Source organism: Tyto alba, unplaced genomic scaffold (assembly GCF_018691265.1).
Source record: "Tyto alba isolate M040663 unplaced genomic scaffold, T.alba_DEE_v4.0 Super-Scaffold_29, whole genome shotgun sequence".
In the NCBI taxonomy this organism is placed as follows: domain Eukaryota; kingdom Metazoa; phylum Chordata; class Aves; order Strigiformes; family Tytonidae; genus Tyto; species Tyto alba.
The window spans coordinates 11,645,064-11,672,559 of NW_024881303.1; the positions used below are offsets into that span (position 1 = coordinate 11,645,064).

At 40.5% G+C, this 27,496-nt stretch overlaps 1 protein-coding gene across 13 annotated transcripts in view; it reads right to left on the reverse strand.

The window, feature by feature from the left end:
• Positions 1-27,496, reverse strand: part of KIF26A (kinesin family member 26A) — a 121,886-nt gene that overhangs the window by 49,958 nt on the left and 44,432 nt on the right. For all 13 annotated transcript variants that reach the window (XM_042799118.1, XM_042799113.1, XM_042799117.1 and 10 more), the window contains one exon: positions 15,794-16,294. In XM_042799118.1, the coding sequence (XP_042655052.1) occupies positions 15,794-16,294 (501 nt within the window). The remainder of the gene's footprint in view (positions 1-15,793; positions 16,295-27,496) is intronic.

Here is a 27,496-nt window from a genome sequence, read left to right on the forward strand (position 1 = left end):
AACTAAATAAAAAAAAAAAATGATTTTTTAAAAACATATATACAGCCCTGTTTTTCAGCAATATTTATCTTAGTAGCACAAGTGCACAGCATCTTTCTTCTGCAAACTGTTCCAGTGGAAGAACAGGAGTGACTGGAGATGCATCTTCTCCAGCATAATGCATCTGTGGTATGTGGTACAGATTGTAGACGGTGGTGATTGTGTTGGGATTTTGCCAAATATCAGACATCTGTATTGTGAAATTGTGTCATGTCGATATCTTCATGTTTGGGCCACCAACTCTTTCAATACCAAGTTCAATTAAGCCCCATCAGTCAAATGTTCATTGGCAGTGCTGGGAAGACCTCCTTTTCGGAAGAACCTGCTCTATGTCTAGGAGTACTGAAGATTTAATTAAAGATGACACCACAATAAATATTTGTCAAAAGAGTTAATTGCTTCACGTATGATAATATATGATGTTTCTGTCATGTGAAATACTACTTTGACATTTCCAACTAATTAGCTAAAATAAATTCCAGAAAAGGAGACAGCCTTGTAATGAAGCACAAATGCAATTAAGTACTTCCTGGGATGCCACCAAATTTTAAATTTTGTGCTGCCATAGATCATGTTTTACAACTACAGATATGCAGACATGGTAATAGAGCCTTCCCAGTTACATACACACCCTCAATTTTCTCATACACTGACAACCCAAACATAGTTTTTCTCATGAGAACTGAGGCAACCCAGTTATTAGGTACCAAGTAAAAGAAAACTCTGCTAGCCAAGTAGTACTCAACTGGTGCATGAAAGGCCGTCTGGAATTTCAGCTGGACTCATTCCCATAGGTTGAGTGTTGAATTCCCAGTTCCCAGAAAAGTCAACAAGAAGAAAGTGCACCCAAGCTCTTTTGAAGGTCTGCTCTTTAAAGATTAATACTATTATCAGTATTATGGAGTGGCTGACTAATGCTTTACCATAAGACTGCTACACAAAAAAGTACTTTTATAGAGCTCACCTAAGAGATCTGAGTCTGAGAAACAGAAGAATATTCACACAGATTAACTTAATCCTGGCAAAGCTATTTGCGCTACAAGCCTAACTAGAAACTTTGAATAACCCTCTGCAAAACCCCTCATTTTGTAATACAGAAGTCTCCTGAGATCAGATTTCTTAGCAATGCAGGCAGAAAGGCAGAGACCAAGCACTGCTAGAGATCAAGACTGACACAAATAAATGGTATGGCAAGAACACATGCTTAAAAAAGGGAGTCTGTCTATCCCATCCAAGATCTACTGGCAATGACAGCCAGGAACAGAGATGCTTGGAAAAAGATCTTCTCGTGCGCTTAACTGATTAAAACTAAGTGATGGATTAATGAGGACCTTGAGGTGGTCAATAAAGCAGGTACTTGACCACTAATGAATTGAAGTAACAAATGTATGATCTTGACCTATACCAATCACAGAAAGTATATGGCATGGGGAAAAACATGCAGACTGGGAAAAATCCAGTGTGACATCTGAACTTCTGAGTTGCATGAACTGACACAAAGCACTACTAATAAGTGGGGTTTACTATGGATTTAGCAATTTACAGACTAAGAAATCCACACCAGAAACTGTGGAGCTGGCACATGGACATTACAAACTGGCACATCAGGGAGCTACCACGCACAGTGGCTGGTGGCATGATGGCCAGCAAGAGAAGGAAACCCCACCAGCAACCCCTGGCAGGCTAGCATTAGTGCCTGAACACTCCCACATGCTCTGCCAGGAAGACAACCAGGACCCCTCTGTCCTGTGAGCTGTTGTCTCAGATTGAAAATTACAGGGTCAAGATGAATTCCCAAGAGAAATCTTTCTATTCACTTTCAACAAGGGCTATACTAGACAACAGGACTTTGAAACAAATAAAATCCCAAAATTTTTAAAAAAGGCGGCAGAAGCATCAATGTGTTTCTAACCAATTATACTTTAATTAATGCATAATCTAAATGGTGGCATAATCTAAAGATAAATATGAAATCTGTAGGGTTAGCATGAAACTTCACTGAATTTTAAAGTGTAGCATTTCTAAGAACTGACTGGAATCTGTTAAGTGATCAATTCCTGTAAAAGCTATTCACACTTATTAAAAATACAAGCAATGTATAACATACATTCCTTTTTCATTGCTTTTTTTATTTCTGTGACAACTTAGATGTCTACTTTTCTAAGACATTGTGGACATATCAGGCATCTAACCTGAAATATCTAAATCAAACCTGGTATTTCAGATACCAGATGGTTAATATACTTTCTAAACCAACACATCCAAGTTGGATGTTTGTAAATTGCTATTCCTGCATTAGACACTTCTGAAAACTTCAAACTGTAATTTCTAGGTAAATCTGGAAGTATTATTCTCAGTTCTGTAGATGCATGAAAGGAGAATGAGGGGAAGCCAAGGAGAAGGCATTGATTCTTGTCAAGGAGAGGAAAGTGAAGACATGCAAAATAAAATCATCAGAAGACTAGTGCAGAAGATGACCTGTATATTTTTCATTAAGTATTCAATTATCCAGTTAGTATTCCTAAACAGAAAGGTAACATCAGTTTTGCTGCATGGTGAGAAGCTGAAAAAGCACAAAACAAGTTTAGGATTCATTTCAAGGACTGCTTGCACCACCCAAAATGACAGAATTTTCCAGCACAACCATGTGCAGCTCTCCCTCAGACACTACATCTCTCAGCTGATGAGGAGTGCTCAGGTATTAGGAAATTTGTCAGGTCTGAGTCATTTGTCCTGAGGCAGGAAAACTAAAGACAAGAAATGGGACCCTCCTGGGCACTCCTTCGTCACACCAGGGTGTCCCTTACAGCTGCTGAAGGGGTACGAATAAGATAAAGGGGCTCTGTTTTTAAACTAAATGCAGGAGTTACTTCCTGCATCGCCCTCTTCTCAACCCATGCTCTTCTGGGGACTGTGTGTGGAAAATACAATTCTCTAGAGTAATGAGAGCAACTTTGCATGACTTGTGCATGCAAGTCTGCACAGAGAGAAAACTCCAATCTGCAGCTGAGAGGAAACTGTGCTTCACCGTTTACTAAATTTCCATAAATCACTCATGATCAAATGCAGAAATCACAGCCTTGTCACTATAAAGTGTTACTGACTGCACTGAATATTTAAAGTCTCATAGGCCTCCACATCCAGAGATTAATGTTTGTTTTCATTTTCTAAGAAAAGGTTTTCCAGACAAAAGCCATTTACCCTCTGGAAACCAGCCAATCCTCCAAAGAAGGATTTCCAAAACTGCTCTATAGGACCCCTTCCCTCTACTCTCTCCAAAGCCACATGAAAACTGGTACCATTAAGAGCACAGCAAGGACAACACTTGAAAATGTCACACGAGGCATGTTGCCCATGCAGGATGGACCGATGTCTTGGTGCTTCACATGGGTGCCCAAGTCATGGACGAGAGGGTTTCGGTACGGGGTCCCAGCACCCATCCTGAGGATACAGGAGCTGGGCTAGACGTGCTGCATTTTGCCTGGAAGCATACACACACAGAGCTGAGGTTGCCAGTGCCACAACAAGCAATGACAGCATGAGTTGTTCCCAGTTAAGATGGCCAAATGCTGGGGGAAAGGGCAGAAAGAGATGGAGGCAACCTGACATCCTCAGGCCACGGAGGTGTGCTGGGCAGAGCAGGGGCATCCCCTGCCTCGTCCCCAACTCCCGGTGCACAGGCTCCCTGCCGTGACCAGATGGCAGGAAACATCTGCCCAGGTTTAAACATGTCAGACTAGTCCAAAATTACTCTGTAGAGGAGTTGGCCATAGATTAAGTTTCCAGGTACACAGTACACTATCAGGCCATTACCAACTAAAGGACAATTACAACCATAACAAGCTCTTTACAAGTGTGAAGTGTAAAGCCAAAAACTAAGCCGTAATGTTTCCACTTTCCTGATTATTTCCATTCTCTGGACATTGACCTTTGTCCAGGGATCAAAAAAAAAAGCCAAGCTAGGTGCTGCCACTTCGTCTCTGTAACATGCACAAAATATGTGCCTGGAGACAGGCAAGAAAAACATGGGAATATAAAAGTCTAGAGAAAAACAGATTCACCCCAGGATAGTAGTGTCATGGTAAAAGAAAACCAGAAAGTTGGATAGAGCTGCAAAAGAAAGTAATCAGATATGATCCCTAAATGTGAGTATCAAGAACAGATTCACAGAAGAGGGAATGGAGAAAATTACAAAAGCATCAACAAGTCTGACACACATCTGTGTAATCAGAGTCAGAACTCAATACAATTTATTTTATTTCAAAAATTGGTCCTATAATGAAATCATTCAGCAGGGCTTCAACAGTGAATTGCAGGTGAAGCCCTAGCAAGATCAAGCCTGAGTCTGTACTGGGCTTTTTTTTTTTTTTTTTTCCCTTTCCTTTTTAAGTTGCTTTTACCCCTTTCTGACTAGCAGGCAGACATAGAATTTTGAGTATTTGCTTTAATTTACTGTTTTCCCCTTTCAGACTAAAATGTCACAGCCAATTAAATTGTAAAAACTGCTTGATCTAATGATTTTGTAATATATTAAATCTAGTGTTTGTATATGATGAAACAATAATTTTCCCCCTAAATGATTCATGCTAAGACTCTTATGACCTACTACCACTAACTGAACAAATGTGACGTAAATCTCTATCTGGATAACGCTCGTACTATAAACTCTTCTTTCTCATAAGTGTGGGTAAGTTCTGCATACGTCTTCTACATGAAATGTCTCCTCCTGACTGACTGGCATTACGTAGTTAACAGTGCAGCATATGCCAGGTTGAAGTGAAATGTGTTCTGGATAAACTTTTTACTGCCATTTGACAATGTTTCTGCCAGGCCTCATTATAAAATAACTAGGGCATTTTGTAACTACAATGCACTACTGTAGTCATTTTATAACCTGCAGCTGCGATGTGCTAACAAGAATGCCTAAACCTGTATTTTCAGACTTTTATGTGCATCTCAAGTTCAATGTAAATCAAATGCAGAGCGTAACATCCCTTCCCCCAAAAACAGGTTTTCAGCTACAAGAGTTGCTAATGTCTGGCTTATCATTGATCTCTGAAGATGAGGCAGAAGGAGAAAAATCGGGGAAGTAGAATTAAATAGAAATAGGAGGACCCATCTGCTGTCACAGACTGGAAAGTAATATAGGAGATCCAAATACAACCTCCTCTGAACCCTTGCTTTTTGGATTAATATCTGAATTGCTAAAACAAGTTAAGGGTTGATATCTTCACCACCAAAAATCCCTAGAAGTCTACGCTTCATGCATAGAAAGGACCTCATCCTTCAAGTGCAGGGCACATGCACCCAGCTGCATCCAGCACTGGGTGTCCTTAGCAGTACAAGGATGGAGAAGCGGCAGTTTGTGCCCCTCTCAGCAGGGACTCTTGATCTCAATCTGACTCAGATCTTTTCTAAAACACGCCCCTTGGTCCTCAAGAAATTTATTAAGGTCTTGGGCATGCCTCCTTTGTCTACAAAATGCTCATTCCTTCCTTCAGCCTACCCACGTCCTCAGGCTGGAAGGTCTCTGTAGCCAGGGCTCTGGTAGTGCAAAGATACCACTAGGGAGCAATGGACCAATTATTTCACATTTCAACCACTCAGGACATTGGTACCAAAACAGGCAGCAAGCAATGCTCTTTTCTTCCTTCTTCCAGTGACCACCAGTCACACAAACTTCACCCTCCTATATGCACGTATAAACCCAACACCTGGAAATTCAAGAGGAATGAAAAAAGGGCTATCGAGAAGGACACAGATCCTGCTGTACATAAACATTCTCAAACTGGGACTTTTCATGTGCAGTGGATTTAAAACAGCCAGGCTAGAGGAACTGTTTCTTCTAATGCCTCCAGGCAAGCAGCAGAAATTGTTGCCCAGAGCCCTCCCTGCTGACATGTATTACAATAGTTACGGCCTCCAAAGCCAAAAAATATAGCTGTGTACTGCCCAGGGTGTTTTAATTTACCATTGTGGTCAAAATTTAAAATGAACTGTTTATTCAAGTGGACAAATACACACTTGAATCCCTGCTTTTAGTCAGAGGTTGATATGAGCAAGCAAAGGAATTCATTAATAATCTCATAATAATGCAAATTTCTGTCTGCTTAGGATTGGGTTTCCTACAAGAAGACAAATGCTTTTCCATTAGGCCTGACTTCCACAGGCCAGATGCGTCTCTAACACCAGCAAAACACAGCATGCGTACAGAGCTTTGAATCAGGAGAACTTGTGTCACCTTCCTGACTCCACAACAAAATATCTCAATGACTTTCACCAACCCAAGCAAAATCTCACTGTGCCTTGATTACTCTCTATTCAGCAAAATGGAATAATCACGTTCCTAAGAATTACAGGTCTTATAATTTTATTATAATCATTATATTGTTATAATGATTGACGAATGTCAGCAGATAAAGGCAAAGGTGGACAGAGACTGTTGTACCTAATTTCTATTTCAATCATGCTTGATCTGCTTATATAGCAGATGTAACTACTTTAATGAGAACATCCCTTGGGATCAATCTGCCTGACAGCTACCACATGCGAGGCACCCATTGACTAGCATCTCACTTGAAGAGGTACAAGCCCTTGTTATCTGAAGAGAAAACTGGGTCCGTAGAACACCCAGAGAAGAAGATTCAATTACAGGCATCTCATGAAGCAGCATTAAGTTCACAAACACAGAGACAGCTCTGACTATGTGATCACTGTTGAAGGACACCAAGGTCCCAAATTAGGGATGAAGCCGTGCAGATGTTGATTTTTCCCTTGTGGTTGTTCCCTGCTGACCTGATGTTTATTGCCCATGTGGGAACCATGTAACCCAGACACACTGTCATGATTCACCATGACTAGAATGAAATCTGCAAGCCTGTAAATGTCCCGAAGTGTTTTCAAGTAGCCAAATGCCGTGACAGTAATGAGGAACTCCAGAAGAACCTCCCAAATGTGAGTGGGCAAAGAAGTATCAGGTGAGATTTGACAGAGATATGATCATGTATGTAGGGCAAAATAACCTAAATGACTCCTAAACAATGCTGAACTCAAAACCTGCAGTTACAACTTGGAAGATCTAAGGGTTGCTGACAGTTCCTCTGGAATCAAGATGTGGCAGCAGCCAAAAAAAAAAAACCCACACCAAACAAATTTTGGACATCACAAGGCAGGGCACAGAGAACAAGGAGGGTGTCCTCATACTGAGTGTGCCAGGTGCAGTCCTAGCCCTGCAGCTCAAGACAGGGGTAGTGGAGTAAGGGTAGTGACAGAGACAAGCAAGTAAATGGTCAAGAAGGTGGAGTAGCTGCCTCTGGAAAAGGTATGAAAGAGGCTTGTTTGGAGAGGGGAAGTCTGAGGGGGCCTGACTGAGGTGTACAAAGTCATGGAGGTGGTGGATAAGCTGAAAGAGAGTACTTCTTTGCATTGGGACAGTGAACTCGTGGAACTTGCTGACAGGAGGCTGTGGAGGCAGAAAGTGTCAGCAGGGTCACAGAGGGATTAGATAAATTCCTGGACAGCAGGTCCATAAACAGATACTAAAGGGAACAGACAGGGATATGTCCCTGCAACTTCCCCAGCTGTGCATGCGAGGGAGTGAGCAGGCTGCAGAAGGCAGCCAGGCTCCACAGCTCTCCCTAAACACCATTTCCAGCACCACTACTGGAGACAGCCCCAGGCTAGCTGGGCTGCAGCTGAGACCCAGTATGGTATTTCTACTGTACTTATCGTTCCCATACAAACGTTTCACTAGAGTCTTTCTTAGCTTAACTAGTAACAGAGTCTTTCTTAGCTTAACTAGTACCTTCAGAGTCATCAGGAGAGGTTGGTGAGGTTCAGGGGGATGTCTACACAGCTATGCTGCATGGACCAAGTAAGCACAGATCTTTCCCAAGCCAGGCATCACAGAAGCCACTTTCCCCTTCTTCATCCTTCCACTGCCATCTCCCCTGCTACAACAAACCACTGCCTTGCCCAACTTTACCATCATCACTTTTGAGAAGCAGAAGGGGGAGATTCTGAATGGCAGATCCATTATCTTTGCCCAACAAAACCAAAAACACAACAAGGGACTCCTGCCTACAGCACCTTTCAAATGTTTCCTTCAACGAAGGTATCAGAAAAGAACAAACTCATCCAGTTCCGAGATAGTGGTAGCTATGCAAACCCAGAGGAATTAACTCAGAAGCGTTTGGGCACCAAACAAAAGTAATAATAATAGGTGAGTACTGGAAAATGCCTAACAACATCAGTTTGTATAATTTATATGGACTCACTTCCCTAGGAGTGTTTCATGCTTGAATCTTACAAGTACTACTTTCAGATTCAAAGCAAACCTCTAATTATTGATCCCTTGTTACACTGAGAAATTACCTCATCGTAGTTTTAAAGTTCTATTTATAAGTCTAATAATCTCATCATTGATTACGGTGACTGTATTCTAATTATAAATCCATTATCTCCTCAACAATGAAATAAAATCAATAATGCACGTAAATGCGAAGAAAGGAATTTAAATGCATACATTAATGTCATTTCAAGTAGCACTATTTTATGCACCATCTCTAACAAAACTGTGTCACATCATTAGCAATAATGTGAAAAATCTTTCTCAATTAACAGAGCTGATTTGATGCTATGTTCAGTAAAGTGGCAATCCATTCCATTAAACACACATATATGAAATGTTTGAAACATCTGTGAACTCTATCTATACATCATAAATTCTCTCCCAAGTGCTGAAACTGAAGAGTAGATATATTTTCTATTGATGGTTTTTAAACCTCCTTTCAGAGGCTACCAACCAGGGCATTTCAGTAATCCCAGTTGCAAGTAAAAAAGAACAACAGTATTTGCCACATGGCCATCTGCTCATGCCACCAAAAAAAAAAAAAAAAAAAAAAAAAAAAAAAAAAAAAAAACAACAGAAGATGCTTTCGGCAACACTCACACTGTGCACAGCTTGACTACCTGGAGGCCCATGACCTTAACATGCCATCATTCCAGTACACAGCCTACGGAGCAAACGTTAAATTCAAAGAGCTTTCAAAAAAATGTACAATGCTTAATTCTATTTTATACAAGCAGGACGACTGGGCAATCCACACCTGCACTCAGCTGTGCAAAACAGTTCCTTCCATACGGTATACAGGGATCACTGCAAAAAACTTTCTCTCCACCAGCCTGCATCACAACTAAGGTCTGAGATCAGCCTGAATTTATCTGGTTTCTCTGCTGCATTAACCTCCGAAACCAAAGGGCATTATTCAGCTGCAGCCCACCCTTAACAACCAACATAGCCAGCAGACAACAAGAGAAGCCTCATAAAAGCACTTCTAGGTAAGATACGTAGAGTCCTTCTCAGATGTTGGATGATACTTCTAAGCTCCAGCCAAAAAGTTTGAGTCTTTCTTGTCAGGTGATTTCTAGTGTTAGGGTGGTGTGGGATGTGTTGATTAACCACCAGTTCACTGGAGAATTCATAGGGGAGCATGTGCACAGTATAAATGGACCAGTGGGAAAAAAAAGAAGCTGAAAGGAACTAAAACTAGTTCAAAGGCAAGAGCAGAAACTGTAAATATTTTGGGTAAAAAAAGAGGGCATTTTTTACCTTACTGTAGGTTACTATACACTTGCCGAATGAGAGAATGACCTGTGGGTCAAAAGTAAACCCAGTGGATTATAATTTGCACATAATCTCTAAAGTCTGCTTCCTTTAAATCTACCTCTGATGAGTACAGGTGAAGTCTGGGCCAACATTCTTTATTATTGCTTGTTGACTCCAATTGTCAACAAAGGCAGGTATGGACTTGTTTCCCAGTGAGAGCTGTAATAACAACTGCTTAGCCTAGAGGGGTGAAGGATCAAAAGAATTGTTTTCAGGTGGTAATTTGAGCCACAAGAGGGTCTGAGTCCTGCAGATAGTTACCCTATCCCACAACTGTAAAACCAGTACTATGGCAGAATTGTCAAATACACAATATTTGAGACACAACCCACACCCTCACCTAAGAAAATGTTAATTTCCATTTTGTAGCCCGTACCCTTTCTGTCAACTCTTAACATTTTTCCTAAATCACTCAGATACCTGGGAGTACATTAAAAAGTAACCTCATTTTCACCTTCAGCATCCTACAGCAGGGGCAATCTAGAAAAAGAGGGCACGAAGACCTTAGCAACAAAACAGAGGGCTACATTTTTATCTGCGTGTTCAAGGCTGAATTTCCAAGGCACACTTTCTAAGCTGGTCTGCTGCCCGGCTGCAGGGGCAGGGTCTCGCTGACTCTGAGCACAGGGCGCCAGTAGAAGCGTCATCCATCCCACATCACACCCTCCCTCTGCATCTGCTGAGGCAGCAAAATACAATGCAAGGCATTACTGCCCAGCTGAGGTGCACCCGTCCCAGGAAAGGTCTTTTCCATTGGGGCTATAAATGAGGTTAGTATGAGAAAGTATTTAGTAACTTGGATCAAAAGGTTTCCTCCTGTTGTTCAAACTTGTTACAGAGAGTGACCAATGCTAACTTTGAAGATTTCTTGGGGTTTTTTTTTTTGGGGTTGTTTTTTTTTGTTTTATTTTGGTTTTTTTTTTTTGTTGTTGTTGTTGTTGTTGTTGTGGTTTTTTGTCTGTTTGGGGTTTGCTTGGTTTTTGGTTGTTTTTTTGGTTTTTTTTTGTTTTTTTTTTGGTTTTTTTAACTTTGTCTGCAAGAGCAGTAACACCAACACCACTAAAGCTAAAGGGAAAACAGAAAAGCCTCTATGCAGCCCTGGCCCCACCAGCTGTCTGGGGTCTGCTATTGACTTCTGCAGAATCAAGATATTATATGTATTATATGCAGAGGATGAGAAATGTCCCAAAACTCAGTGTCATCCAGATGTCTCACAGACAAGATTTATGGTCAAAGCACTATATTTTAATTGTTTCACTACAAAATATATTTCACACATTGTATTCATAAAAGGTCACTCAGAAAGCTATCAAGAAGGATTTTAAAAATTAATTTAAAAATCCATTTGGTATGACATTTATCAAAGTAAAAAAGTAAATGCTGGAAAGTAAAATCTTGTCATTCTTCTGTTTTCCACAGTCAGCTTTTCATTGCATCTTCTAAGCAAAATGTAAGTTATCCTTGCTATAAACAAACACAGAGGATTTAAGGAAATTCAACAGAGGCTGAACCACCACCCTCAGATGAATCCATCTGGTTTAGATTAGGGTAAGGAGAAGACTTATTCCTAGGAACTATAGGAACGCTTGAATTGTGACTAAAACAACACAGATTTTTCACATGAAACAAACAAACATAACTCCTTTAACTTTAGAGTATATGCACCCGTTTACATACGGTGTGGGTGAACCCTCCCGCTCTGAACCAGGCCATAAACTTGTACCTAACTTATAATTTGTGAATAATTTCAGGGACATACATTGGACTTTTGACAAATTTACAATTTTATATACACACGCGTTAGATGTTTTACTTAAGCTGCTTTCAATTTTCCAGTGCTCCAACTTTTCCAATTTCTTAATGGTGCATTTTTTTTAATGTACTTTTAAAGCAACTTAGAAATTGGTAAAGATTCAAGGAGTCACAATATTTTGCCCTATAACCAGTACCAACTGTATATATTCAAATTAGAAATACAGTGTGGCAAGGATTTCACTTTGCATAAGATGAAAGAAAAAAGCAATTTGCAAACAAGCTCTATTTCACTGTGATGTCTTTATAGCACATGGCATGGCTACTTTACCACTTTTGTGCAGTACATAACATCGCATACTAATAACACAGTCAACTGAAAGCATACAGTAAGACTTCTTGTTTTCCACACTACATGCAGATACTTCTAATAAGTGTACAAGGTGTTTTCAGTGGTTTTAATGTTCTACCTCTCAGCCAGGTTCCAACACAACTAGGAAGGCTAAACCCCCCTCACTCCTCTGCTTCTGTGTTAAATTGAGTGGCAATGCTGAGCACTGCTAACATGGTTTTTCACTGGAGTAGTAAACTTATACACACTTGTCAGGTCTAGAATTAAAAACATCAATATAAAACTATTTATTAATTATAGTTGTCAGTCGTCCACTACAAATCAGCTGTCTTACCCAGAGTTATACCTCCTCCCTCCCCTCCACAGTGCTCACTGTCTGGTCAGACTACTTATCACTGCTACCGGTGATTATTTTTTGTAATTTTTCTCAACAGGTCACTTGGATAAAGCAGCTGATTACATCTTCACCTTTTGCACCTTGGTTGCAATCCTAGCCTTCCCCTCCCTGGACCTTCCTTTGGATCCTTAATTACTGTTCCTCTTCACAGCTCCTGAAGCCCACAGTTATTATTTTGGCTTGAGCAGCACCCACACTATACTTCAAAAACGCATTCCTGTTCAAAAAATTTATAATCTATATAATGGATTTTCACACTTGAACTGCAAACATATATTAAAAATTTACGATGTCCTGCACTTCTGACCCCCAACATTCAGCCCAGAAGTGTTTTCGCAACCGTAAGTGACATTACAAGGCAATACATGCGAGTTTGGGAAGGGAGATGAGAAGAGCAGAAATCAAGTCATTTTTTTTCTCTCCGCAGACAATTCCACTGCTGCCACTATTAAAACTAACCATAAATAAAAAACATGGATCCCGGAGAAATGTTTGTAGGTACGAGGTCTGCTGAGGTTTGGCAGCCATACGCTTGGGTGTATTTTAACGTCCACAAGGCACTGGGCACACGGCACCCTGCGTCGGCCACCCGTGCAAGGGTTTGCCCCACGTCACCCCCCTGGGCTCTGCCAGCACCGGCAGAAAGCCATGGGCACCTTTGGCAGACAAGGCGAGCCAGGACAGACATCCAAGATGAGAAGGACAAAGCACCTCTTGGAGGTGCCCGTTGCTCTCCCACAACTACGAAGCAACACTCAGTAATTAGCTTAAAATAAACACTTGTCCTTTTGGCAGCTAAAAATAGTTGAGATGAACCCCATCCTTTATCTGTGTCCACCTTCCCGTCTTTAGAAAATTCATCACACTCACTTCATATGCAGCACTGAGTTAAATCACTGAGAGGTAAGGTGCTTGGGTAACAGTTTCCTACCAGGGAGCTCAGCACTTGGTTCAAGAACCACCCTTTGGTGAGAAAACAATGCAAAAGTACAGATTCCCAGTGAAACAGGTGTATTTATAGTGATCAAAATAACTCATATCACAACTGAGAGCGCAAACTCTCCAGGAAAGGGGCCATCTTTTTCTTCTGCATTTGTGCAGTATCTTGACTAAATGCGGGCTGAAGACTCCAAGCTGCAGTCATATGTAATAAACAGTATATTCAATGCTGTCCCTTCTACTGCAGTTGTTCTTCTTGCTCCAGAATTCCTCTAGCCAAGCCAACTTTGCCCCACAAAAAGATGGGAATGGTTACTAAAGACAGACATCTCTAAAAGTACACATATCCACAGCACTCTCCTGGGTTAATCTTAAACCTAAACCCTGTCTCCAACTTCAGGAAAGAATAGCCAAAATCACCTCTCTAACCAGGGTTTTAAAAATAAATAAATAATTTGAGTAAACTTTTCTAATAGGAAAGGAAGTTCAGACACGACAGTCAACAGAAGTCAGGGAATCCCAGTCTTTGCAAAATTTTAAGATGAGGTGAGATGACCACTGGACAAGAATGCCCTGCAGTGGATGCTGTCCTAGGCAGGGGCTGTACTAGCCAATTCCTGAAATCCCTCCAATCCTGTTTCCTTCGATACCTGTGATTCCCCAGGGGAAAAGCATACGGGAAGCACTTTCTGCCTCACTCACCTAAATAGCTTCATCAGACACAGGGCTCTCCGTAATACAAAGGCAGTAGGAGAATTCAGACAGACACAAAAAGCACAGTCTAGGAAGAGATGCACAACACAGGCTTCAGTAACTACATTTAGGCTCAAATTAATTAAAAAAAAAAAAAAAAAAAAAAAAAAAAGAAGAGAGAGAAAACAACTGAAGCCTAGCTTCTCTCCAAAAACTGCTTCTAAATCTAAACTGTCCTTGCAAATGACTGGATCACATCCAAGCAGCCTCCAACACTCACAGTCTAGCTGTGTTTGTCCTTTCATTAAAGGTCACTGTTTTCCATGCCACTGAGTTTCTTTGCACATTTCTAGATCACACTTAAGCTCCGTTGCATTATACACATTTTTACTTCACAGGGGTTAAACGAGGCAACTCTGTTTTATCTCAGAATAACGCAGTGGTTAGGGAAAACCACATCTATCAGTCAGCATGGTTAAGCAGGAAGAAATCTGGAGCTGGCTGTTAGTGAATTATTTAAGACAAGGATAAGGGCAGACAAGGAATGAGCAGAGAAATGGAAATACTTCTGCTTTCAGAGAGTGCAGGCTTCTTAACCCAGTAGCTTTCCCATATTTTTTTCTACATTTCTGTGATATACACAGAATTTAAAAGACAAATAAAAGATATCGTCATATGCCTTACATTGGCCAAACTGATCCTTAACACACTGAGCAGCATTTTAGAGAAAAGCACTCATAGCAGCAGTTCCTCATAAAACATGAAGAGCTGAAAGGGCCAGTTTCTTCCCATTTCTCAATGTAAAATTATCAGAGAGCGATCTGACATCAGTGGAGATTCACTGGCTTTAAACAGGGACCCGTCAAAGGTGGGATGTATGTGCATTCATGAATTTCTGTATGAGAGAAGTATGGGAGGGAAGAATCACATCTCCAAGCCTTTTCTGGAAGGAAACACAACAGCCATCCTGTAAAAGTAACAGCAGCACTCAAATATTTATCTCGGATGATCTTGGAGCTCAACCAGCTGAAGCTACCAAGCAATATTAGGTAGTGTTTATTATATACAACAGCACATAAGGCATTATGTTAAATTTAAAGCTGTCCAACACCAACATACCCGGTCTTGCAAGATCTGCTACAACGTCTTTAAGTGAAAACCATGATTTCTATTTGTACGCTTCTCAACATTATTCCCACTCCCCTTGTCCACTGCCATGTGAAAAAGGTTTATGAATAAATCTTAGTCAAAACCAGTCACTATATCCTTCTTAGTTTCCACAGATAGTCACAAATCTGTAATGAACTTTATTTGAAAGGTAACATGCACCTCTATAAAGCTTTTTTAATTTCCCACAAGAGTTCTTAAAATATACACGAAATACAGGAAATCAACACGAGTGCTTAAAAGCCAAGTGCAATGACATTTACAGGCATGTGGTTCTGAAGCAACGTTCTGAACACCCTCCTTTACAGCAAGCTTGCAGCACATCTAACCTGAAGATTAATGCTCTCCATCAGTCTATCAACAGCATTTGATGAACTGAACACAGTCTTACAAGTTCAGCGCTAGACTTGAGGGTCAAGTTCATCTTTGATGTAATCCCATGAAGCTCTGAGAATTCCGTATGTGACAAACTTGGCCTTTTATGTTTTTCTAAAGGGGTCACCAGGTATGCGACAGCCAAATAACATCACCTGCATACATGAAGCTAAAATAGGTGCAAAAACATCCGAGGAAAGGATCTCACCATAGGAGATAAGAAAGCAAATTCCTTGTGACATCTGACAGACATCGTTCAAAGCTCTATTTCAGCTCCTGAAACATGGTTTAGAATACCATTAGCTGATCCCCTCCAAGATAAAATTTGAGATGTATACATACTTATCTTAATCTTTCTGTATATCCACACACATGTAAACAGAACTCAAGCATCTGAATTATCACTACTTACTAGACAAGCCTGAGGCAGGAAGCTGTTCACCCTGGAGATACTCCACATGCCCTCGAGGTATTGCTGAGCTTGGATGGTGACCGAGCTCAGAGCGCCGCTGAGACCGCTGGGGGCCACCGTGACTTGAACGCTGGAGTTCGGAAAGCTGCCCGCGCCTTGAGACCACCCAAGTCCCTTCTTCCTCTCTGCCCCAGAGAAGAGATTCGGCGACTTTCCAGGCTGCTTGCCCACCTGCCCAGCAACGAGCGGCAGGTCTCTCTGGGAAGAGACAGCGACCATCCTGGGCACCATGCTGGTCACTGCACCGGCGCCGGGCGGGAGGTCGGGCAGTTCTGGGTAGCTGGTTTGATTGAGGGTGTGCATCATCTGAATGGCTTCCTGCTTCAGCTGATTCAAGTGGGTGGCACAAGTTTCGCATCTGCTCTCTCCTTCATTCCTGTTTTTCTGTAAATAGTCAGGCACTTGAAGCTTGTCAAAAATTAAAGCTGATAATCGTGGGTCCTAAAGAAGTGGGGAAAGGCAGAAAAAAACATACCAAGTTAAAATCCTGCAAAAAGATAAAAAAAAGAAAGAAAAAGACAAAGGTTGTCTGATTTGCAATCCACCCATGAAAGTACTTTAAATCTACCCTGGTAACTCTCAGCCTTTTTTCCCCCCTAATGCCCTAGAAGACTTGCAGGTCACAGCAGATTAATAAACCATAAGCGAATTCATTTGAATTAGACCCAGCATGAAAACTATTGTCAGAATTAAACAGTGGAGCTGCGGTGTACTCAGTAACTACTCATTCTTCTAATTAACTCTCCTTTGGAGACATCTAACATGCCTGCATTTCCCATTCTCAGGGACAATGTTAGTTGAGATGCTGAACCTACAATTACAAACACATCATAATGTGTTACAAAGGCATACCACCACCTTAAACCTGGGAAAAATAGATTTTAAACTATTTTAAAAAATTAGTGTATGACCTGGTAAACGTTTTGTTGTCCTCACCCCCAGAAATGATTAATCAAGTGGCATAAAAAAACAGTTTACATGGTGCTGCCCACAGCTGGCTCCTCTGCTAGTAAGGACCGTTATTTCTGATCTTTGCAACCCAGATGGTCACAATATTCCCTTACGCTACAGTTGCTTTGATGAGAAATAGATTTGAGCCTACAGCCATGTGTGAAGGTGTGACAATGTGCACACTAAGAAGCTGATATAAAAGCAACACCTATTTTGTTTCTACAGAGCAATTCCCCCCCCGCCTCCATCCCCCTTGCTAGCTGATTTTAAGGCTGCCCAGACATTTTAAAACCCAGCTTTGTGTTTCCAGTTCAGAGATAGAGTTACCTATCTCCTGAAACACACAAACGCCTTCCCATCCCAAACCTGCTACTGTAAAGATTAGTCAAGAGATTAAATCCAGCCCTGTTGTAAATCTGCTATCAAGACTAATGCCATGCAGTAAAACTGACCCAACTTCACACACTCTCACTGAGCTCTCTAAACAATTAAGGTTTTAATGAAATCACAGTGCAGCCAAAGGTTTATTTGTATAATTATTTTAAGTTAAAATATTTAATTTGCTTGTTAATAATGAGGGCACACAAAGCTAGTAAATCAGCCATCCAACATATGCTGGGGGTATCCCCAGATCAGTACTCATTTTTAAAAATGCATTACTTTATGCCAAGCTGCAATTGCTCTCTAGGAAATGAATGTCCTATTAGAAAACTAATTCTGGTTTTAATTACAACACACATCAATAAAACTCTTTTAAGAAGTCTTGGCACTGGTACTTTGGCTTAGCTCATTCTCTTTCAACTGTACCATTTCCCTTTTCTCTGAATTCAGAAAGCCCTAAAACATCGCCTAACTTCTGCAGCAGCAGCACAGAATTTATCTGATTTTCAGCTGCTGGACTACTCCTGCAATAGTTTTTAATCTGTCTCACAGGACCCAGTACAGTGTTGATAGAAATCATTGTGAGTATATCTAGTATCACATCATTCCGTAGCCAAAAACCATTAACAAAGTTACTCTTTCTGCAATAATCTAAATTACTGTTTATTTACTGATTTAAGAAAAAAAAAAACACACACACACAAACTTCTCAGGCTAAGGAAAGCCACTTCTGCTGCTGACTGAACAATAAATTGCATTCACATTAGTAACCAGTTTACAAAATCAAGTGAAATACACTGTTTCATTTTTGTCTCTTCTCTTTATTGAGGTTAGATCCTTGTAAAAATGCCTTTGAAGTTGCACCATTTGCTTACCCTCATGAGTAAGAAAATTCTTTCCCTCCAAACCTCCCAGAAGACAATAATACTAAATTAACAGATATTAGTCAGGGAAAAAAGTAATTAATATTTTAGAAACTTCTTCCTAACCCTTCAGCAGAAAATGCTATTGGTTAGACTTAAAAAACATAAAGACTGAGTGCTGCAAGCACTATTAAGCCTCAGGCAAAACAAAGGCCACGCAGTTTATCTCCCAAGAAAAACAAACAGCACTGTGCTCCACAGAAACCTTTCCAAGGGAGAGCCCTCTGAGCAAATTCTTGCAGAGGCTGACACACAGCATCTATTCAAACAGCCCCAGAAAACAGCACCTTCCAGCGCCGGGTGCCCGTCTGTGGCCAGGCACATCCCTGGGCTCGCTCCTTTGATCCAAGTTGGGCACACAAGGAAGCACCTGCAGGTCCCGACTGCGTGAGCCTCATCTGGCAATGTTTAAATTGCTATCAAATGTCAAAAGTTTCAAATAAGCAATTAAAGCGAATTACTAGGTGAAACAGGCTTCTCATTTAAAAGAAACGACTTCTTTTGATGTAAAGAAAATTAATGACCCCAATTCCAGCTCCATAAACACAGTTTACAGTATCAGGCAGATCAGAGTCAGGCCCGTCTTGCAGTTACAAGGAAATCAAGTGGATACTATATTAAAGGGGGGGAAGAAAGAAAAAAAAGAAATAAAAATCTTTATTTAGAAAATTACACAGAGGAAACTGAATAAGCACACGGTATGCCAAATTTAAACCTTCTAATTTATTTATAGTTAAAAAAAAAAAAAAAAAAAAGGCTTCTCCATTTCCAGTGTCTGTATTTTGCCAAGCACTTACAAGGAGCCTTTTAACCCACTCATCCAGCCTCTGTAATCCCCCAGTTTGCATCTGTGGCCATCCTCCTCCACCACCTCACTGAGGGCCCAGCTGTACAGTTAGATTACTTTTATTTTTTCACTCTGTGCGACAAAAACACCTGGCTAATGGTTGGGCGTGAAGGGCAGAGGAAACACAAGTTACTGCTAAAAACATTAACCATAACTTAAAAGTTAAGCCAGACCCATTAAAGAGGTTTTACTACCCAGTGACAACGCCTGGTCACCGGGAGCCCCTGCTTCAGCAGCTTGTGCCCTAACAAGGCTGGGCTGGAAGTTACACTCTCATGTTTTACAGAAGGAAGAAATAAAACTTGAGTCACCAAATGTGTTAGACGCACACGTGGGAGCGGGGGAAGCAGTTAAAGCCATCCTTGTTACAGTCCCGCCAGCGGAGAGGCAAGTCAGACAAAGGGGGGCTGTACATCTCGGGGGGGGGTTGGCACAAAAATTAAACATATGACATACAAGCCTCTACTCCAAACAGTGCTCCAAAACCAATTTATTCTGCTGTGCTACAAATACGGTGACTCCTTTATTCCTGCACAAGCATAAATAAACTATGCTGTCTTTGTCACACCTACTTTCCAGATGCCATTCTTACTTTCTGAACAAGCAGGATAAACAAAATACTGTGATGCTGTAACATTCATATCTTCCCTTCCCACTACAAAAAGCAAAACCCTAATTTCAGTCACAGCTTGTTAACTTTTGCATACAAATTGGAGATATTTAAACACTGCAGACTGTTAGAAGGGTAAAAGTTGTCCCACTAGGGACAACTGCACTGGGGAGCCCGTCAGCCCCCAGCAAGGTCAAGGCACGCGACAATTGCATTTACTTATATGAGCAAAAATTTTCTGAAATGCCCGAATTTACCAGTGCTTTTCAACAAGAGGTTCTTACAAACACAAGCGAGATTGGGAACTGCTGCTGGGAGATTAAACACACATGTGCAAACTGCCCACAGGAGGAAGAGCACACAGACATGGTCTGCAAGTCCTTCCAAGCTCAACCGGGCAGGATGGTAACCTTGGAAAACCAGGACTGTGGTCCCGCTAGAACAGACAGCAAAACACCCATTTAGTTCAACACCAGCTGCATTTAGCCTGGAGTCTGCCTTCAGGCTTTCTCTCTGAAACCAGGAGTAGGGAAAACGAGCTCAGATTTGAAAACACAACCAGCAACATATAACAAAGAAACAGTCATTTTAATTCATGCTTCCTTCTCTGAGGTATACCCCAACTGCTCCTGCCTCCCCATCAAATCCAGAGAGGATCAAGCAGGATTTTAGCTATGCAGGCAACACTGATATGCTGCACGTGGGGCACACAAGCAAAACCCACATCTCACAACTGTAAAATACTATACCTTGAGCCCATTGCCCTTGAAACTACAGACATATTCAAAGCAGCCGGGATGTGGCCATAGGCCAACAGCTCTAAAAAGCCCCTCTACAGCTTAGGCACCAAAATCATATCTAAGTTTTCAAAAGCATTCACAACAAATGACCTTGGCTGGAGCTGAACTCTTTTGAAAACCTGAAGCAGTCTGTCAGTGATATTCTACTTCAAAAATTAGATTCTTCTGAACTTTTGGCTCAATCTGCAATTTCCCAAGTATTTAAAGTTTTCAGTTAGATCATTTGTTTAGTTAACAGGGAGTAATACAGCGGTTTTCCATTGCAAAAGAGAAACAAAGATACAAGCTTTAAATCTTACCTGCAGCTACTGACTTGTGACTTCCAAACTAAGCAAGGGGGGAGAGGATGCAGAAAAGCATCTGGATTCTCACTTAAGAAGTCCCCGAAGTAATACCCACCCATCTGTAACCTAATCCTTTCAGCGAGGAACTATCCACAGAGTGTGAACAAATGATGACGAACAAATGATGAAAAGTCAAATTGCCAACAACCATCCTCAGTAATTACCTGCAATTCTGTCTGGCAATAGTTTCTGCAACACGAGTGTATCTGGAGCAGTATTCTGAATTAAATTAAATTCTTGGTATAAAGATAATTAAAAAGAAAGAAGAAAAATCACTGAATGTCACACTGAAATATATACTTAAATACAGACCTAGGTAAACAACATTTTTAAAGGATGCTCTGGGAGAAAGGAATGTACTTTCCCAGTGCAAAAGAATCAATGTTAATGATTTTTTTGTCTTAATTGTCTTTCCAGATTTCTGCCACACTGCTTACAAATTAGTTTTTATCTTACATGACATTGTGAAATATCCACTAATATCTCCTATATTGACAAATACTTTGAAGGCTGATGCTTGCTTTCAACTAAACAGCAGTCATTGTCAAAAAAAAAAGAGAAGAAAGAGAGAACACTATACTCAGCAAAACCAGAGACTGCTCAGTGTAATCAAGAAAATACAAACAAACAAACAAACAAAAAAACCAAAAAAACACAAAACAGCCCTAATGGTTAATTTTTTTTTTTTTTTTAAATAAAATTTTCCAGGTAGCTATCTCAAGGGAATGAAAATATGAGCTTTAAGTCTTCAAGTAACTTATGTTGTGAATTCATTCATTTACTGACCTAATGTTATCAGAATATAAACAATCAAGGAAAAACAAACACACAAAGCTTTCACAAAAAACAGAATTCACCAGAAGTCCCATCTCCTGAGGGTTAGCGGTATCTGGAACTTGCAGTGTAACGTTGCTGTCCTTGAAAACAGTCCTCTGAATAAGCAGGACAGCAATCCACATTTCTGAAGTGAGCATTAAAAAGCAAATAGATGCATTTTTAAGCACAAATTCCAGGCTACCTCTCTACCTGAATGTCTCACTACTTTTAGCCAGAAGATTAATTTAAGCCAATGGACTGTGATTCTCCTCCCATGCTGTCCACTAGCAGGATTTCTTCAAATCTCCAAGGCCATTATTCTAACCACAACCTCAGGTACTGCACACAAGCACATCCCACCGACTCTACCCAGCTGAGACTCAACCCAATTTCTTTTCATCTTTGGCATCCCAAAGAGTTTGAAAAAAAAAAAAAAAAAAATCCAAGCATTTTCTTACTTGTAAGTATACTACATCTCTCTTAAACAGCGCCTACCTCTCTAACAAAAGTCAAGCAATACGATAAATCTGCTAAAAAACGCATGACCCCACACTAAAAACGTCTGCGGCGTGTTTAGTTATTCTGCAGCCTCCACTGAACTCTATTTATTTCCATTTCCTGCCCACTTTAATGTACTTCAGTGGCCCGCAGTAAAGTTAAAGCAATAGGTGTCTGTCATAAAGATGAATAGTGCTATTGGAATGCATAATACAGTGGAAAGAGGAAATGAGAGCAATCTGGTTTATTTACATCTCAGGCTCCCATCAGCACCTCAACCCACCTCCCAATGGTTTCAGCCGCCTTTCCTGTTATCTTGCTGTATAGTCCCCTACAATGACTTGGCTTTTAACCTCGCAGAACCAGAGGGTATGAGCTATCTCCCAGATTTGCGTTTATGAGCTGGCAGAGTATTGGAGCAAACAGCCATGAAGCATGTTCAGTGCAAAGAAAACAAAATAAAGGTAGTGGTTGCAGTTTAAAATAATTAAAGACACAAACAAAACAAAAGACCCCAAAGAGATCTGCTATCACAGTTAAATTTAGATCAACATACAGGAACCTGACTACTTCTGAAAAACAGTAATTACTATATCACAAAATATTACTTTTAATCTCCTTTCTTTACGATCTAATTAAGCAGATATTTTACTTTTATTTGGAAAATGTTTTTCTTAATTTCATTCAATTTTAACATTTGGTGTATTCTATAAACTACACATCCAAACTAGTATGTAATTTTGTGCTTATTTTTAATAGTGTATGACTTCATTTTAAAATGATGACTTTTAATTTGCATGTTTATTGTTGGTTTTAAGTAATCCTTTAATTTTCCCTCTTGGGTCTGTGGCTTACTGTAACTTCACAACACAAATTCAGCACTGATTTCGTTCATATGAAAACACTGCCTTCCACCACCCATTGTGTCTTCTCTTCTTTCTCATTTTTTTTTTTTTTTTTTTTTTTAAAACCTTTATCAAAGTATTATCATTTTGAACAGCAGCGTTTGGGGAAATTGTAGCATACCCAATCACCACAAAATTCTGAAAAGCCTGTGTTTGATTATAACTTTCAGAAACAGCCACTTGAAGTTGCCTTTCATAGATTCAGACAAAAAATTTCTGATAGAAATTAAACACTTTTATTTAAAAGATATATAGCTTGCCATCCTTAATTTTTTCTTCCTTGAAGCCGGAGAGTAAATGTCAGTTAGCCTATGAACACAGTAAATCAGATCATAGAAACTCTGCCTATTAGGCTGTGTAAGAAGTCATGACTTCTGTTTCCTCTTAAAAGCAAACAGTGCTTATGAAAAGTGTTAGAACAACTAGTTGGGAAACCAATGCTCTCTGACACCTTCATCACATTGAATGCTACCTACTCCACGTACAGGTTGAGTTCAATCAGGCTGTTCAGATAATAAGGTAGCTCTGAATTTCAGCATAGGCATGAAAACCACTACACAGAAAACATGCTGCCTTGCCAAAATGCTTCAGAAACATCAACTCTTAATATCATTTTATTGGAAACAAAAGACTGTTTCCACTATTACAATTATTTAGGCAACAGCCCATGTTTTCTGAATGACAAATTGCAATGGTAAGCCTTGTGAGATGAACTCCTTCGCTGATGAACTCTGGCTGGAGACCAGCAACCCAACCCAAACAGCCCGACGGCCTGGGAGAGGAGCCGTGCCCCAGAGGAGATCTTCAGCACGTTTAAGTGATCCTAACTGCATTTGTCCCAGCAGAACTGTGCCCGTTTGTATCAGACAGACCTTTAATAGGGGAGTGCAAGAACGTCTGGACGCCAGCCACAGTAAAAGTGACTCTGGCTTAGGAAAGCTGGATACAAAAAAGTGCTTGGAGCACTCAGGACATCTGTATAAAAACCCTACAACTGTCTCAGTCCAACCATCTGAATCCAATTAAAAGAACGCTCCGTGGCAGAAGTTAGGGAGTGGACACATTTTCCAAATTAACATCATTAGCATAATGTAGATTTAAAATCAACTATGAAAAACGGTGCTTGGCATTGGATCACACCCTCTTAGCATCTCTTTCACTTTCTCATTTTATCAGTTATTTTTTTGGTAAACGAATACTCAAGGACTGTACAGAAATGATTTAGCTTTCACAACCCAAGGGCTGCCCATTGTGCACTCCTCTTGCAAGCTACAAATTGCTGCATATAGTGCACCGTTAGCACACCAGGCAGTCTGTCCCCAGAAACAAAGTGGATTACACTGATTCTTCCTCTTAAAGCGCCACTGCCTCAGCTTAACTGCTTCACCAAAAACTGACTTGTTGGCTGAAAAATTTTGGATTTACACCTGAATTTAAGCAGTACTGCAGAGGGTTAGAGTTTTTCCTTTTTCTCTTTGCTTGGACTTAATCAAGAAAAAAAAAAAGCAGGAAAAACCCCCTCTAAGCAGGGATGAATAGAAAAGGAATGATGAAGTGTATTTCTAACTCGTCAGCCACAAGCAGGCCACACACTGCCTCAAGAGTCTGCTCTAGCTCCTTTGGTTACCAGGTGGCACATGTATGAGACACCACTTCCCTCTCCAACCTCTTCATCCCACAGCAGCTCTTTAAAATGGATTCTGGGGTAGCTATTTTTAATACCATTCTTCTGCAAGTAAATTCACAAATTTGCCATCAGCTACCTGTTGGAAAGTGGGGTCCTGGCACCTCCAATATTTCTGGACTTGGACGGAAGTAAGGTACGTGGCTGTCCCTTCGTTTCAGTTAAGATGCTGGTGCATAGAAGTAACTGACCTCATTCTGCTGGCCCCACCTTGCATTAGAAAGAAAAGATAAATATGCAGATCCCAAGGGACATCTGCAGATGGGGGACACTGCCCAGAGAATAAAATGATTCCTCCTATGGAATCTCATTAGGGCGAAGTATGATCTCATCCATATAAACTGCAGATGGAGACACACCATTTGAGGACTGTCTATAGGACAAAAAGCAGTTCAGAAAATAATGTTGTGGGAAGTTCAAAGGAATGTGGTTTATTTAGTTTAGAACAGAGAAAACTGAACAGAGTCCTCCAGTACACAAAAAGTAGTTACAAAGAGACTGGTGACCAATTACTTTCCATATCCACCTGTGAACGGAAAATAAAGAAATCATGCTACTTTTCACCAAAGACGCCTTAAGAAAAACTGTCAAAGGTGAGGTAATACTGGCAAGTGTTACAGAATGATGTTGAGAAATCTTGGTCCTTTGTGACAGGTTCTGAAGAGCAAGTGGGATACATCCATGGGGGGTGATCAAGAGATAGATGATCCCATTTCAGTGGAGGAAGCTGGATTCCTTTTTAAAGATCTGAAGATCCTTTTCCAGCCCTACATTCTTATGATCCTAGTTTTGAAAAGATGAGTAATGCATCTGTAGACAGACTTGCTGCTTGGGTTCAAGTGCCACAGACAGACAAGGAATATAAACTTCAAAATACTATTCTCCTTAGATGACTCTTCATTAACCTAAGGTATCTTGCCCACAGCAAATTTTCCAACTTGCATCATTCCTGTATTAATCCCATGCCTACTGACATAGCTGTGACGCTCTGTACCACCTTGAATAATTCTTCTTTTGCTAAATACTCACAGTTCATCACCATGATACCCAAAACATCCTTTATCATTAACTATACTACATAAATTGCAATTTCAACCTATTCTTACAGGTAGAAAGTACAGAATTGTTACATTTCATACTCTGCAGGATCAGGAGATAATTTTAGGAATGCAAATGAGATGCTCAAATCGAATGGTATAAGTCAAACTACTCTTATCTGTTCACAATATTCTGGAAATAATAATAATAATAAAGATTGATTAAAACCTCAGAAATGAGAATTGGGAAAAAAACAACCAAACAACAACAAAAAAAGGCAATCACATAGAATACTAGTTACACTACAGTAACTAGACTATCTCCTTACAAAGGTTCAAAAAAAAAACTCATTGCAAAACCCACTAAAAGGAGCTGTGAAGGAATGCAGATTAGCCATTCCAGATTACAAATAGAAGACAAGTCAGGGCTGCTGATGGCACACCAGAAATATTTGTAGCAGGATGGCATGAGAAAGATGAATCCATAGCTATCTGCAGGCTTATCTGTCCAAGTTTTTTTAGAGGCTCTGCCATCAACACATTTAACAGCATCTTCAAAAAAGTTTTGTCAGTAAACCTCTTCCTCCTCTGACCCCAAGACATTTCTATCAGGTTTTCAGGAGTAACAAATAATCACAAAAAAAAAAGGTATGGCTTACCCCAGCTACCCACACAAATGACAGATGGACAGAGATATCAAAAACCTAAATATATACACTGAACAAAGAACAATAAGGACTAAAAGAGCTCCTGAAAACTTAATAGTGCAGTGTGTCTTATGGCTATAAGTTACTTACAGACTTCTCCTATTTCAACAGTTAGATGAGAAGTTCAGCATCCAGCACCACAACATCGTGGACCATGAAGTAGTAGCAGTGTCACAGTAAAATATTATGTAGAAACATAGCAAGAACAAGATTAGTAGTAGTAAGATACTTTTGTTGCTGGCTTTGTTGGTCTTCAACAGCTGTTACCTGAACAGTATTAGATAATCCTTATCTACAAAACAACTTATTTCTAATAGTCCTACATCAGATCAATAAATTGCTTTGCATGAGAGTATTTGGGCTTCCCATCAGAATACCACTTTTTGCAAGTTGGCTGATACCCTTTGATCATGCAGTCTTGAAACTTCAATGGCTACAGTGCATTGTGAACGATAAAGCATGTATCCAGCCTTGAACCCTTAAAATACCTGACTGGGCACCAAAAAGCATTGTACATTTTCTGTGCAACTTAAGTAACAAGTAAGAATTGCCTTCATCAGCCCAGCAAATCACAGGCATGTGAGTGGGCCAACAACAGTCCTGTGATTAATACCCACCTGTAATCCTTACGGTGAGAAGCCCTGCAGTGGTCCTGTGAAACCTGCAAGCTGTGCAACCTCTCCCCATCCAAAGAGCTGGTGTAATCAGAGGAGCAACTCCCTTTGCCTAAAGTCTCTTCTACAAACATAAATCAGCGTGGCTGTGCCCACAGGCAGACAAAAACCCACTCCACCCATGCTCAGAGCATCTTGAAAGCCATGTTAATAGGGTTTATAAATGCTGCTATGACATGGGATATAAACATATTAAACACATGGGCAAAGTGAGCTTGTATCTGCCTGTAACACACATACATGTGGACATGCCCACAGACAGCTGGTGAAAATACCTCTGTAAAGTCTTTCAGGCTCCTCACACACACAAAAAAAGCCTTATCTCCTGAGACACAGAAGCAATCAAATACCTGGCAACAACTTTCAAAACGCTTCAAGCCAGATCCTATTAAAACCAGCAACTAAGAGATGAAAGGCTCTAGCTTGTCCTACCAGTCACACTTCCAGGGCTCTTAAACATTTACGG